General features: G+C 43.4%; 1 protein-coding gene across 1 annotated transcript in view; it reads left to right on the plus strand.

The window, feature by feature from the left end:
- Positions 1 to 13,035, plus strand: part of nlk2 (nemo-like kinase, type 2) — a 66,665-nt gene that overhangs the window by 44,936 nt on the left and 8,694 nt on the right. Inside the window, exons 7-10 of the mRNA XM_073481445.1 lie at positions 1,051 to 1,152; positions 3,511 to 3,597; positions 4,221 to 4,419; positions 12,796 to 12,889. Of these exons, the coding sequence (XP_073337546.1) occupies positions 1,051 to 1,152; positions 3,511 to 3,597; positions 4,221 to 4,419; positions 12,796 to 12,889 (482 nt within the window). The remainder of the gene's footprint in view (positions 1 to 1,050; positions 1,153 to 3,510; positions 3,598 to 4,220; positions 4,420 to 12,795; positions 12,890 to 13,035) is intronic.

The raw sequence follows: 13,035 nt of genomic DNA on the forward strand, positions 1-13,035 counted from the left end.
CATTTACTGTTTATGCATCCTCAACTCTTTCTCAGTGATTCCACCTGTTGATAAATTCAGGACAATGTGCATATCCTCAACACTAATTTTTGACAAATTATTTCCAGCCACTTCCATTTTGCAGTTTTTCCATCACTATCTACCATCGATGAAAGTCAACATTTCCTGCATAGATATTTGACATTAAAAGCCTTTCAGTAGCTTAAAGAACATACATGTTCCCAGTAAGGTTTAGACTTACTGGCAGAAAATACTGAGTTTAATCAATGGTGATTTAACTGTAAAACGTACAACAAAATTAATTACAGGTAATCGGTGAATGAAAAAAAGTATTTGTTTTGAAAAAGAGAAGTTTTCTCAGCAGAGCAGTGAGTAATGACATGACGTTGTTGTTGTACTGATAGAAATAGAGTCATGGATTATACTATATTATACTTATACATTATACTGAATTCAACACGAGCCATGAGTACAGGTAAATTTACCATGCTCAATGTTTTTAACCAGCCTTTATTCGTGACTGGCTTGTATTTGTGCTGGCCAGTTCTCTAGATCTTTCCCATTATTTGGATAACTGCTTCTATTTGGGATTGCCAGTTACTCTTACAAGTTGCAAGTGTTAAAAAATATACTGTGCATAAAGGTGCAAATGTATTATATTGTCAGAGATAAAAATGACTAACATAGGAATATACAAATGAGAAAACACTGAACAATTAACAGTATAAAGGGTAATCGCAGATAGAGATATGAATATAAATAGAGACAGTGTCATTAAAGAGAAATTTATGGATATACAAAAACATTCTAGGTAGGATGCAGCTATGTTAGAGAAATGTAAGTGGAGCTTCACTAAAGTTAATTAAAGTTTATATTGTGTTTTTTTAAAGACATACAGTATTGTATTCTTGGATGCCTCTAAGTTACTCCTCATTGCTATAGATTAAAGAAATGCCCTGTTCTTAAAGACAAACATCCTGCTACCTCACTATCTTAGTCTGTTGTCAGTGATGTGTTTTTTGTTTTTTGTTTTGCCTTGTTGGCTTGAAGCTGGATTTAATCACTGACCTGTTGGGGACTCCCTCTATGGAGGCCATGAGGACGGCGTGTGAAGGCGCTCGTGCACACATTCTCAGAGGACCTCACAAACAGGTAGGCAATCTATTTTTGTGATAGAGCCGTCCCACATGTATGTCTGAAAAGATGAAACGATACAATTTTTTTTTTTTGGTTTGTTTGTTTTGGCCAACAGGATTTAAAATGCTTGTTGTTTTGACAAAAACAAAACAATGTGGGTAGAACCAAAACAGCAGTATTATGTTTAAAGGAACTTGGGGCAGGATTTTTGAAAAAATAAACATGCATTTTAAGTTTATTAATGCTAATGGGTGATGAAGCGTTCAAAACCAAAAAGAATGAGCCCACCCACGTATCTCTCCATTGCCTTGAACAGGCTGTGTGCTGCATAATGTACTGCAATTCGTGGTCCGAATTTCCCGTGCAGTCCTGTGGACGTGACGTCCGATGACGCTGAATGCGCGTCCTTGGATACGGGAAGAAGACAAGTGCGGTGGACCCAAACTAGTGTTTGGGTAGTAATGGATTCTGCTACGGCCAGCAAACGACCCACCACCACACAAAGTCCACTAAAAAGTCATACTAAGAAGAAAACGAAGGTTTTATCAGCGGCATGTCGTGAGTCGAAACGAAATTACGACCAAAGCCGGGCTGGCACCTGAATACACATCGGATACGCATTCGGCTCATGGAGGCAGCTTCAACTTGAATTGGGACTGAAAACAGATGCTGACATGGCTCATTTCCTAGTAACCAGGTAAGAAAACATTACAGGTCATGTTTAGAGCTTGATTTGAAAATCATATGAGATCACCGAGGACTCGAGTGACCTAACGTGCAAAGTAGCGTTAGCTGCAAACATGTAATTTGGTCCACCGCTGTGTAACACTGAATAGTTACAGACTGCGCATTTTCCACGGTTCTTTAGTCTGAAACCGAATAGTTAGAAATATGTCCCTTTATATATGGGACCGAAAGCCCAACCTGTTATCTGGGAGGTGATGTTAGCAGCTGGATGTAGCCACAGGCTAACAGTTTGTTTGTGTCTGTGTAGCAACATTAGCTGCTTACACACAGCAATCCCGTATCAGAGACGATATTTCTGTCCCCCAATATGCCGTCTTTGCTTTCGCCTGTGCCTTTCAGACGGCATCAACTGTAACGGCAAATCGCCGCACTTGTGTGTCACGACACACAGCGAGCCGGCTGCCTCATGTGTGTAGGGGATAAGGCATCAGCTGCACTGCTGTGAAGAGTTCATGCGCGCTGTGGTGTCACTATTGAGTCTTATTTCTTGATCCTGCCCCAAGTTCCTTTAAGGAAGATTTGTGAAAGAATCTACACATTGGCAGAGCCAGAGAATCACTGCCTAGCCTGGACGTCAGAGGGCAGTTGAGCTCTCTCAAGCCGTCCAATGTTTGGACACAGCACAGTAGTGCTGTCCTTATGTAGGACTATTCGGGTGTTAGATAGTGCTGACAGGCTGGAGTACATATCCAGTTAAAGACCAAACATGACTTAGCAAGATTTTCAAATGGGTGTGTATAAATTAGTTGTCTGATGCAGCCATTTATAAATCAAATGTATAGTTTTGCTCTTCAGTTTCATGTTCATTGGAATATAAATGGTTAGGGTGAATATTTTTAATAAGGGCAAATTAAATTATTGGTATTATTATTATTAGTAGTAGTAGTAGTAGTAGTAGTAGTTGTTGTTGTTGTTGGAGTATTTGATTCTTGCCAGAAATCAATTTGTTTCCGCTGAAATACAACAGACAGTAGTGCTAGAATACAGACTTCTTCTGCTTGGTTCACAAGAGCTGGCTAGTTTTAGCATCAGTGCAGACCACTTTGTGGAGGAGGGCCTCATAAATCTTTATGAAGGCAGCTGTGGGACCCCTGTAGGAAAGCCTTTTTTTGAATGTCCTCCAAGTATTATTCGCCCATTTGATTTGTCCTTACTGTGGTCAGAGGTAAAGTCTATAAATATCTTTATGATTACTCAGAAACAGTTCTATGTATGTAAAAAAAAAGTCCTGAAGTTTGTTTGAAGTGTGAATTATGGGTTTACCTTTTAAGATATCTGGTACCAAGTTATCTTGAAATTGAACACTTAATTTTACAGTCAGAACACACTGTGTATCCATGATGCTTAGCAATTATGTTGAATATATATTGTTTGTTGTTCAAACAATAGCAGAGCTAATTGTTTGAAAATCAGATTCTTTGCATTCATGTTTAAATTGGCTTATAATGTGAATCCACATCACCCACATTGTGCTGGCACAAAAGCTATGTTTCATGGCACATTTTTAAGAAACACAACAAATGAAAACATAGTGTTTGATATACAGTACATGTGTGTTTAGATATACCAGAAGCTGAAAGAGACAGGAGAGGATGGTTGATGTTGTGATGTTTGTTTTGTCGGCAGCCATCTCTTCCTGTTCTGTACACACTGTCTAGCCAAGCAACCCATGAAGCTGTCCACCTCCTCTGTAGGATGCTGGTGTTTGATCCGGTGAGTCATTCAGTGATACATAGTTTTGCATATATGTTTTGATAATGAAGGTAACCCATTCAGTGAGTCACTGAAGTATGATAACTAGTATGTACTGTACAACATGCCTGTCATGAAAAAGATCTGTTAAAAGCAAGAAACAAAGGAAGTCAAGTCAGTTTTAATTATAAATCCCAATATCACAAACAACAATTTGCCCCAAGGGGCTTTTCAATCTGTGCAGCAGAAATTTCAGGAAGAGCAATGGGGGAGGGACAGACATGTGTGCAATAGATGTTGTGTGTGAACAGATTCACAGAAGAAAATCATTGGAGGAAAACATAGAAGACTATTTGAACTCTGTTGACAAAGGTAGACTGAAGCCTCATTCATATGAGCTTAATATTACAGGGGGCGTTGGGGAATGAAATACGTATTCACTGTGCTCCTCAGTAATTTTACTCATTGCAGTTAGGGAGGTAAAAGGTCAAAGATAAGGTTTTTCCCCTCTAATCAATTATTTTTATACTATCCCTTTGTATAAGAAAAATGTTTCTATGTATTCTAAGGCTGAATTTCATTTGAAGATGAAATGTAGTTGATACTCTTGTTATTCATATGTAACTTGTGTGTTTGGTATCCAGTCGAAGAGGATTTCAGCAAAGGATGCCCTGGCACACCCTTACCTGGATGAGGGTCGACTGCGCTACCATACATGCATGTGCAAATGCTGCTACACCACATCCTCTGGCCGTGTTTACACCAGTGACTTTGAGCCTGTCACTAATCCTAAGTTTGATGATGGCTTTGAAAAGAACCTGAGCTCTGTGAGACAGGTCAAAGGTAAGTTTAGCTGCTGAGCTGAGACTCTATGTTTGCTGTATTAAAGCAACACTAGGTAGTTTGGACTCATTACTAGCCCCAGACCAACATTACAACCAACTCGGTACGACAACAGTAAGTAGCATGCTAACGTTACCGATAACAATAATAGCAATAACGTTACCTCCTGACCACACTGTTCAACAATTACGTTGATTATCTGCATGAACTAAGGAATCTGCAACTTTTCAAGACAAGACGTTCATAGTGTTTTAGCAAGTTAGTCATCGTTTACAGTCACTACATGAAAACGTGCAAGCTATCGAAATGGACAGCATTAGATTATCTCCCGGCTTTATTACAGTTATAAACTGTGGACAAATAGTGCCCCAATGAACACCACATAACAACAAATCAACTCAAAGTAAAAGTCGGTAAGATAATAAATATGTATATATGTAATATATGACTTACAAATCCAGTAGCATTAAGGCTAGGCTAGGTCGCCATCAGTCTTGAAACCCATTTCTTCTTTCAGCTCCAGCCACGAGTGTAAGCTAGTCCAATCTTTTTCCGTGTCCAGGCTCATGTTCTATCACTTTCTCTTTTTCTTTTCTTCGCCTCCTCAGACAATACCTTCTTGGCTGTTTTAGCTGGCTCAGCCATGGCGTTGGTTTACGAAAAATCCAAGTAGCTGCTGGCTAAATCCACCGACGAATAAACGTGTGACGTATGTCGTAAAGCAGGTCGCACTAGACGCCTTTACGGCAGATAGGTTCCTACCCGCTCTGGGAAGTTACACAGTGCGGTTTCTGCTGGCGCGACCCCCCTCAGGCTGTAGAGACATCACCATTCATCCTATTAACCGTTTTTCTACCACTTAACTGAGTTTAGAAACATTATTTTAAGGTCAAAAAACTACCTAGTGTTGCTTTAAAGGACATTTTAACTCTGACACAGGGATTTAAAAACAGCAATTGTTGACCCTCACGATTCTTTCAGTAAGTACAAAATTAAGGCTTTACTACTTTCAGAATCACATTTACATTCAACAACACAATCTGCCAGTGTTCATTGAAATGAAGAGAAACCTGAACAGGAAAGAGTAGTAGCACCAGCAGATATAAGAACGTTACTTTGGCTGTGTTGTGATAGGTAGAATGCTTGTATCAAAAATTCAGACAAATATGCTAAATATAGCCTACAGTGAAAAAAAGTACTTGTTTTGAAACTTAGATCACATAGCAACAAATTTAAAGGTAAACATCTTTTGTATTAACTGAGGTTATAATTGAAAATGAATAATTTAATAACATATTACAAAACACAATGTGCACTTAAATGGCTCTTATAATTCTGGCCCCTAATTATAAGGCAAGAGGGCTTATAATTACTCAACAACAAGCACACTGATATGTGAACAGCTCACTTTTCAATGTGCAAGTTGATCATATGGGGCAGCGATTTATTCACGACCCGGCTGATATTTCAAAGATCAATACTTATGCGTCCTTGTGCCTCCTCTTGAAAAAAAAAAACATGTGTCCCTAACCCTAACCCTTTTTGATAAAACAACTTTAAAACAACTAAACATAAATTTAACATGTCAGATTGCATGCTTTTACAAAAACAGATCAATTTCCCCATTGGGATTGATAAAGTGCAAACATAACTTTCATTAAAAACATTAAGAGGGGGGCGCTGTTTAGCTCAGTTGGTAGAGCAGGCGTCCCATGTACAGAGGCCTTGTCCTCGCTGCAGCGGCCCTGGGTTCGAGTCCCGGCCTGGGGCTCTTTGCTGCATGTCACTCCCCCTCTCTCTCTCATCCTGTTTCCTATCTATCTTCAGCTGTTCTATCAATAAAGCCATAAAAAGGCCAAAACAAAAAAAAAAAACATTAAGAGGCAGACACTCCGCAGAGCCCAGTAGTCATTGATAAAATGCACTGTCAAACTCATGTAGGGCTGCATGGTTCGGCTGGACCATAGGTCTGTTGTAGTGGAGTAAAACGACACCCCTCCAGCTCTCTAGTGATCTTTTCATTTGTACATTTGTACAGGTGAGGCAAGGCAACTTCGGCAAAATACTTGTGGCTTGGTAGCAGATACCTGGGGTCCAAAGTTTTCAGCATGTGGATAAACCCCGGCTTCTCCACTGTATATATTGGCACCATATCTTTAGCGATATGCAACATGATTGCATCTGTAATAGCTGCCCACCCGGCCCCCCACAAAACCAAACCAGTTCCAAACTACTGACAAGACTTTTGGGAACAAACTCTTTGCTTGCTGCCATGTTGTTGTGTTTGTCTCTCTGTGGGAAGTTAATGGCGGGGGGAGGGGAGAACCCACTATAAACTACGGGAGCCCATGGAGAGCGGCTGCGGAGGAAGTTAAAAAGAAAACTGATTTTCATTTTTAAAAATCTTACAAAACTCCTCTTCTGGTGACCACTTTCCTGTTGATGTTGACTCTATGCACCACAACACACCAAAAGCTCTTTCTGCAGGGAGAGCATCTTTAGCCAGGTCTAGATCTTTAACCTCCTTGGCTTTCTCACTGTCTGGAACACTCCACAAGAAAGTTTGGCTGTTGCTTGAACATTTTGTAAGACGAAAGCCTCCTGAGGAGCACAGGGACATGAGATGATGGCGTCGGGGTCACTGCTACCGGCTTTAAGCAGTCCTCAACATAAAAGTTCCTGAGTACTGTTTCCACGGCTTCAGGTGAAGCTCCAGTTCTGTTTTCTTCTGCTGTTCTCCTCAAGGCGAAGTTTGCACAGTTGGCAGATGAGGTGGCGACCACCACAAGATACGTAGCAGGTCTGTGTCTTCTTTTGGAACTCTTACTTGATGGTACATGCCATCATAGCATGCGGAGCGGACCTCGGCTGCATTAGTTCATTTCCCTGAGCACCCTGTTTTTGAGCCCACTGGGGGGGATTTGCCGACTCTTTTGCATACATCAACAAAATCTGACCCATTGCAGAGAAAACTGGCATCTGCAAGGTCCAACAACATCCGGACTGGCAGCCACCATTTGCCTGTGACGTTGACAGGCTGAAAGACACCCCGCCGGCTAAGTGGCTTCACTTAGGAACTAGTAAAATGGCCAAAACACTTAGTTCATTTATATTTTATAACAATAATCTAAAGTTGTAGCTAGGTTATATTATTATAGGTTAAGGTACCCAGCAGTATATAAAGTTATTAACATGAATTCATCCTTGCATCAATATAATAATAGTTTTAATTCAAGAATATGATATGTATTATTCTGAAATGGACCATTTGTTTATTCAGTTTATTCAGTCATGAAAACGAAGACAGTGTGGTTATTTAGTTTGTTTAGGCATATAAAATCGAAAAAAAAAAAAAGTTCCTCATAGCATGTTAGGGGATGAATAGTAACAGATTCTTGCTTTATGTGCACAGCCAGGTTGAGCGGAGTTTAGAGAACACACATGGCGACTCTCGCTTTCCAAATCTGTCTGTGCTCTTTGTGTCTGTGGACGCACGCTGACAAAATGTGGGACAAAATCCTCTAGTTGATTCAACAGCCCTGCAGTGCCAGATGAGCGTGGGGGACCTGTTGGGATGTCCAATGAATAAGAACAGAGAGATGCACTGTAATGCTGATGATGTGTTTGGCCTCTGAAACCTCCCAACATACGCAGAGGATGTTTGTGAACAAACTTTTATAAACTGATTGCAACTCTTTTATCATCTGCCACTGGGTGAGATATTTCTGATAAGAATATCTGAAAAATTATACAGTGCAATGGCAATCATTTCTGCTGAAAATGTGTCACCTGAGCGTAATATTTTATGTGTCTTGTTACCACCCACACCCAGTGAAATATTCAGACCAAATACTTCCATAATACAAATATGATCATGGACCAAGCATATTTAAAGATTTTCTACCTCATCATGAGATTTTTTGTTGTGGATTTTGTGGAAATTATTAGAAATGTTCGTATTACACGACTCAGAAGTGATCCCACGCAAAACAAAACAAAGACAAAAACATTTGCTAATTTTTTCCATCTTTCCGCAAATGTGGAAGGCACATTAGAGCAATTTTTGGTGAAGCGATGATGATATCTAGTCCCTGCCTTGAATGCTCCACATATCGTGGGATTTCCCAAACTGAGCCAATACTGCACATATAAACACAAAAATGCTTAGCTAGCTCGAGGTTGTTATAACTAAAATACCTGCTGAAGAATAATATTTTCCAAGGACAGATTTAGGTAGGCTACTACATATCTGCATACTTCATGTGAAGTAACGTCATAGTGTTAAAAATTCCATCCATCCATCCATCCATTATCTTCCGCTTATCCGGGGCCGGGTCGCGGGGGCAGCTGCCTGAGCAGGGATACCCAGACTTCCCTCTCCCCGGACACTTCCTCCAGCTCCTCCAGGAGGATCCCAAGGCGTTCCCAGGTCAGCCGGGTGACATAGTCACTCCAGCGTGTCCTGGGTCTTCCTCGGGGTCTCTTCCTCCCGGTGGGGCATGCCTGGAACACCTCCCGAGGGAGGCGTCCAGGGGGCATCCGATACAGATGCCCGAGCCACCTCAGCTGACTCCTCTCGATGTGGAGGAGCAGCGGTTCTACTCCGAGCTCCTCCCGCGTGACAGAGCTCCTCACCCTATCTCTAAGGGAGCGCCCTGCCACCCTGCGGAGGAAACTCATTTCGGCCGCTTGTATCCGGGATCTTATTCTTTCTGTCATGACCCAAAGTTCATGACCATAGGTGAGGGTAGGAACGTAGACTGACCGGTAAATCGAGAGCTTCGCCTTTCGGCTCAGCTCTCTCTTCACCACGACAGACCGATACAACGACCGCATTACTGCGGCCGCCGCACCGATCCGCCTGTCAATCTCACGCTCCATCCTTCCCTCACTCGTGAACAAGACCCCGAGATACTTAAACTCCTCCACTTGAGGCAGGAACTCTCCCCCAACCTGGAGGGAACAAGCCACCTTTTTCCGGTCGAGAACCATGGCCTCAGACTTGGAGGTGCTGATTCTCATCCCAACTGCTTCACACTCGGCTGCAAACCGCCCCAGAACATGCTGGAGGTCCCGGCTCGAAGGAGCCAACAAGACAACATCATCTGCGAAAAGCAGAGATGAAATCCGGTGGCTCCCGAACCAGATCCCCTCCGGCCCATGACTGCGCCTAGAAATTATGTCCATAAAAATAATGAACAGAACCGGTGACAAAGGGCAGCCCTGCCGGAGTCCAACATGTACTGGAAACAGGTCTGACTTACTGCCGGCAATGCGAACCAAGCTCCTGCTCCGGTCGTACAGGGACCGTACAGCCCTTAGTAGAGGGCCCTCGACCCCGTACTCCCGAAGCACCCCCCACAGAATGCCACGAGGGACACGGTCGAATGCCTTCTCCAAGTCCACAAAACACATGTGGACTGGTTGGGCAAACTCCCATTAACCCTCCAGCACCCTGCTGAGGGTATAGAGCTGGTCCAGTGTTCCACGGCCAGGACGAAAACCGCATTGTTCCTCCTGAATCCGAGGTTCGACTATCGGCCGAATTCTCCTCTCCAGTACCCTGGAATAGACTTTACCAGGGAGGCTGAGGAGTGTGATCCCCCGGTAGTTGGAACACACCCTCCGGTCCCCCTTTTTGAATAGAGGGACCACCACCCCGGTCTGCCAGTCCAGAGGCACTGTCCCCGACTGCCACGCGATGTTGCAGAGACGTGTCAGCCAAGACAGCCCCACAACATCCAAAGACTTGAGGTACTCAGGGCGGATCTCATCCACCCCCGGTGCTTTGCCACCGGGCAGCTTCCGGACTACCTCGGTGACTTCGGCTTGGGTGATGAATGGATCAACCTCCGAGTCCCCAGCCTCTGCTTCCTCTATGGAAGACGTGTCAGTGGGATTGAGGAGATCCTCGAAGTACTCCTTCCACCGCCCGACGATATCCCCAGTCGAGGTCAACAGCTCCCCAGGAGTCCCCCGAGCCAGCCAGGCTCGATAGGACTCCTTCTTCAGCTTGACAGCATCCCTTACTGTCGGTGTCCACCACCGAGTTCGGGGATTGCCGCCACGACAGGCACCGGAGACCTTACGGCCACAGCTCCGAACAGCCGCGTCAACAATGGAGGCGGAGAACAAGGCCCATTCGGACTCAATGTCCCCAGCCTCCCTCGGGATCTGGTCAAAGCTCTCCCGGAGGTGGGAGTTGTAGACCTCCCCGACAGAGGGTTCCACCAGACGTTCCCAGCAGACCCTCACAATACGTTTGGGTCTGCCAAGTCTGTCCAGCTTCCTCCCCTGCCAGCGAAACCAACTCACCACCAGGTGGTGATCAGTTGACAGCTCAGCCCCTCTCTTCACCCGAGTGTCCAAGACATACGGCCGGAGGTCAGATGACACGACCACAAAGTCGATCATCGACCTCCGGCCTAGGGTGTCCTGGTGCCATGTGCACTGATGAACACCCTTATGCTTGAACATGGTGTTCGTTATGGACAAACTGTGACTGGCACAGAAGTCCAACAACAGAACACCACTCGGGTTCAGATCAGGGAGGCCGTTCCTCCCAATCACTCCCCTCCAGGCAACACTGTCGCTGCCCACGTGAGCGTTGAAGTCCCCCAGCAGAACGATGGAGTCCCCAGTTGGAGCACTCTCCAGTACCCCTCCCAGGGACCCCAAGAAGGCCGGGTACTCTACACTGCCGTTTGGCCCATAGGCCGAAACAACAGTGAGAGACCTATCCCCGACCCGAAGGCGCAGGGAAACGACCCTCTCGTTCACCGGGGAAAACTCCAACACATGGCGGCTGAGCTGGGGAGCTATGAGTTAAAAATTCAAAAAGCTGAAACATATGGAAAAAGTATCGATGTAATCATTTCCAAAATCCACAACATGTTTTTACCTCACGAAATATTCTGCTTCAATCCATATTTGTTGGCGTATAGCCTTTCAAAAATAACATTTTCACTGTGGCAAAAAAACGTTTGATCTTGGATTTCCGCACGCACCCGACAGCGTGGTCTAGCAGTCAGCTGCACGCAGATTTTTCCTTCCTGCTAAATAATTAATAATGACCTCATGATATGATAGCCTAATAATCATTAAATATGCTCTGTGTGGGAATCACACACGTCAAATACTGTATGCCCATGATACAGTAAGAACAGCTGATTTCATGCTGAAGTAATGCTTCAGCTTCCATAACCACTGCTCCTCCTGGTGGATAGATAAACCATTTCAACTGGTTTAGGACATTATGATTTGGCCCCCAGTTCACTACGTCATTGCAGGTGATCTCATTCCAGTCAAAGACTCTTCCAGGTCAGAGCACGGACCCGCCATGGACTGGTTAGGGCCCTGTCAAGGAAGAACGGGAAGTTTTAAGAGACTGCATCTGTACATGCTCTTTTTCTCATACTGTCCATTGCTGCAGCACTAAATTCGCCCTCTGAAAGGTTCAGTCCACCTTAAGTCCCCCTTCCCGACAAGCCCACTCTGCTCTAATTGGTCAATTAATGCAGCCCTGAGACAGCACTGCTCATGGTGGCAGCTGCACACCTACCATGAGTATCACCACAAGAACCACTTTTAAACCAACATCTTTACCACCGCAAATGTTAGAGAAGGATTATGATCTGTATAAGCCTCACCCTCACTGCCCAGCAGGCTACTAACGTTACAGCATTGTAATGGTCTTTGTGTGACCAAGTTAACTGCAAGGTGTTATTCCAACTTACTACTCTCATAATTTAGTTAGCTAAAATTGAGGCTTAAAGTTCACAGTTTGTCTTGACTGTCCCTCAGTATTAAATAAGACTTGGAAATAGCCACATTAGCCAAGCATGATGCTAATGAAAAATTCAACAGGCTTACCTCCAAAATTAACAGTAAAACAACATAAAACATGTAAAAACGTACAGCTTCCAAGTTTGAAATCAGGTCACAGCCACAGCCAGCCCTTATTGACAAAGCAGTCTGGTGGAATAATGTTAAAATACACACAGTTTTGTTGTCGTTGTTGGGACATTTCCATCAAAAATAAAGTTAATCCATTCAATCTTGACATCCTGAGATAGTTAGAGGAGATGAAGCTAAATACAGACTGAAAACTGATTATTAGAGAGAAAAGTTTAGCAATTAGGTTATCAGCAATGAAAGGTTTCTTTTTTTTGTTAAGACATTTATGTGAACATTTGGTAGCATTTAGCTCAGCAACATTTTAGCCTGCTGCACTCTGAGGAGCTTGACCTGCTGTGTCTCTCTCCTCCTCTCTGTGTCAATGTCTATGACTTTAGGTTAAAGTAAGTGAGAAATCAAACTAAGATTTTTTTTTTTTTTACTGATCTTTCTCTGTTGGTCTGTGTTTTTTCCTCACAGAGATAATCCATCAGTTTATTTTGGAACAGCAAAAGGAGAGTCGAGTGCCACTCTGCATTAATCCTCAATCAGCTGCTTTCAAAAGCTTTATCAGGTATAAAGATCTTTTTTCCCTTTGATGTAAAAATGCAACCAAAACACAAGAAATTACAATAAGGACAATTAATCAAAACTTTTCTGTGCTTCAGTTCTCGCTGTAGTGGGTAGGAGACTCTTTAATACAGCAGTATGTAACGTTGT

Source organism: Pagrus major, chromosome 2 (genome assembly GCF_040436345.1).
Source record: "Pagrus major chromosome 2, Pma_NU_1.0".
NCBI classification, from domain to species: Eukaryota; Metazoa; Chordata; class Actinopteri; order Spariformes; family Sparidae; genus Pagrus; species Pagrus major.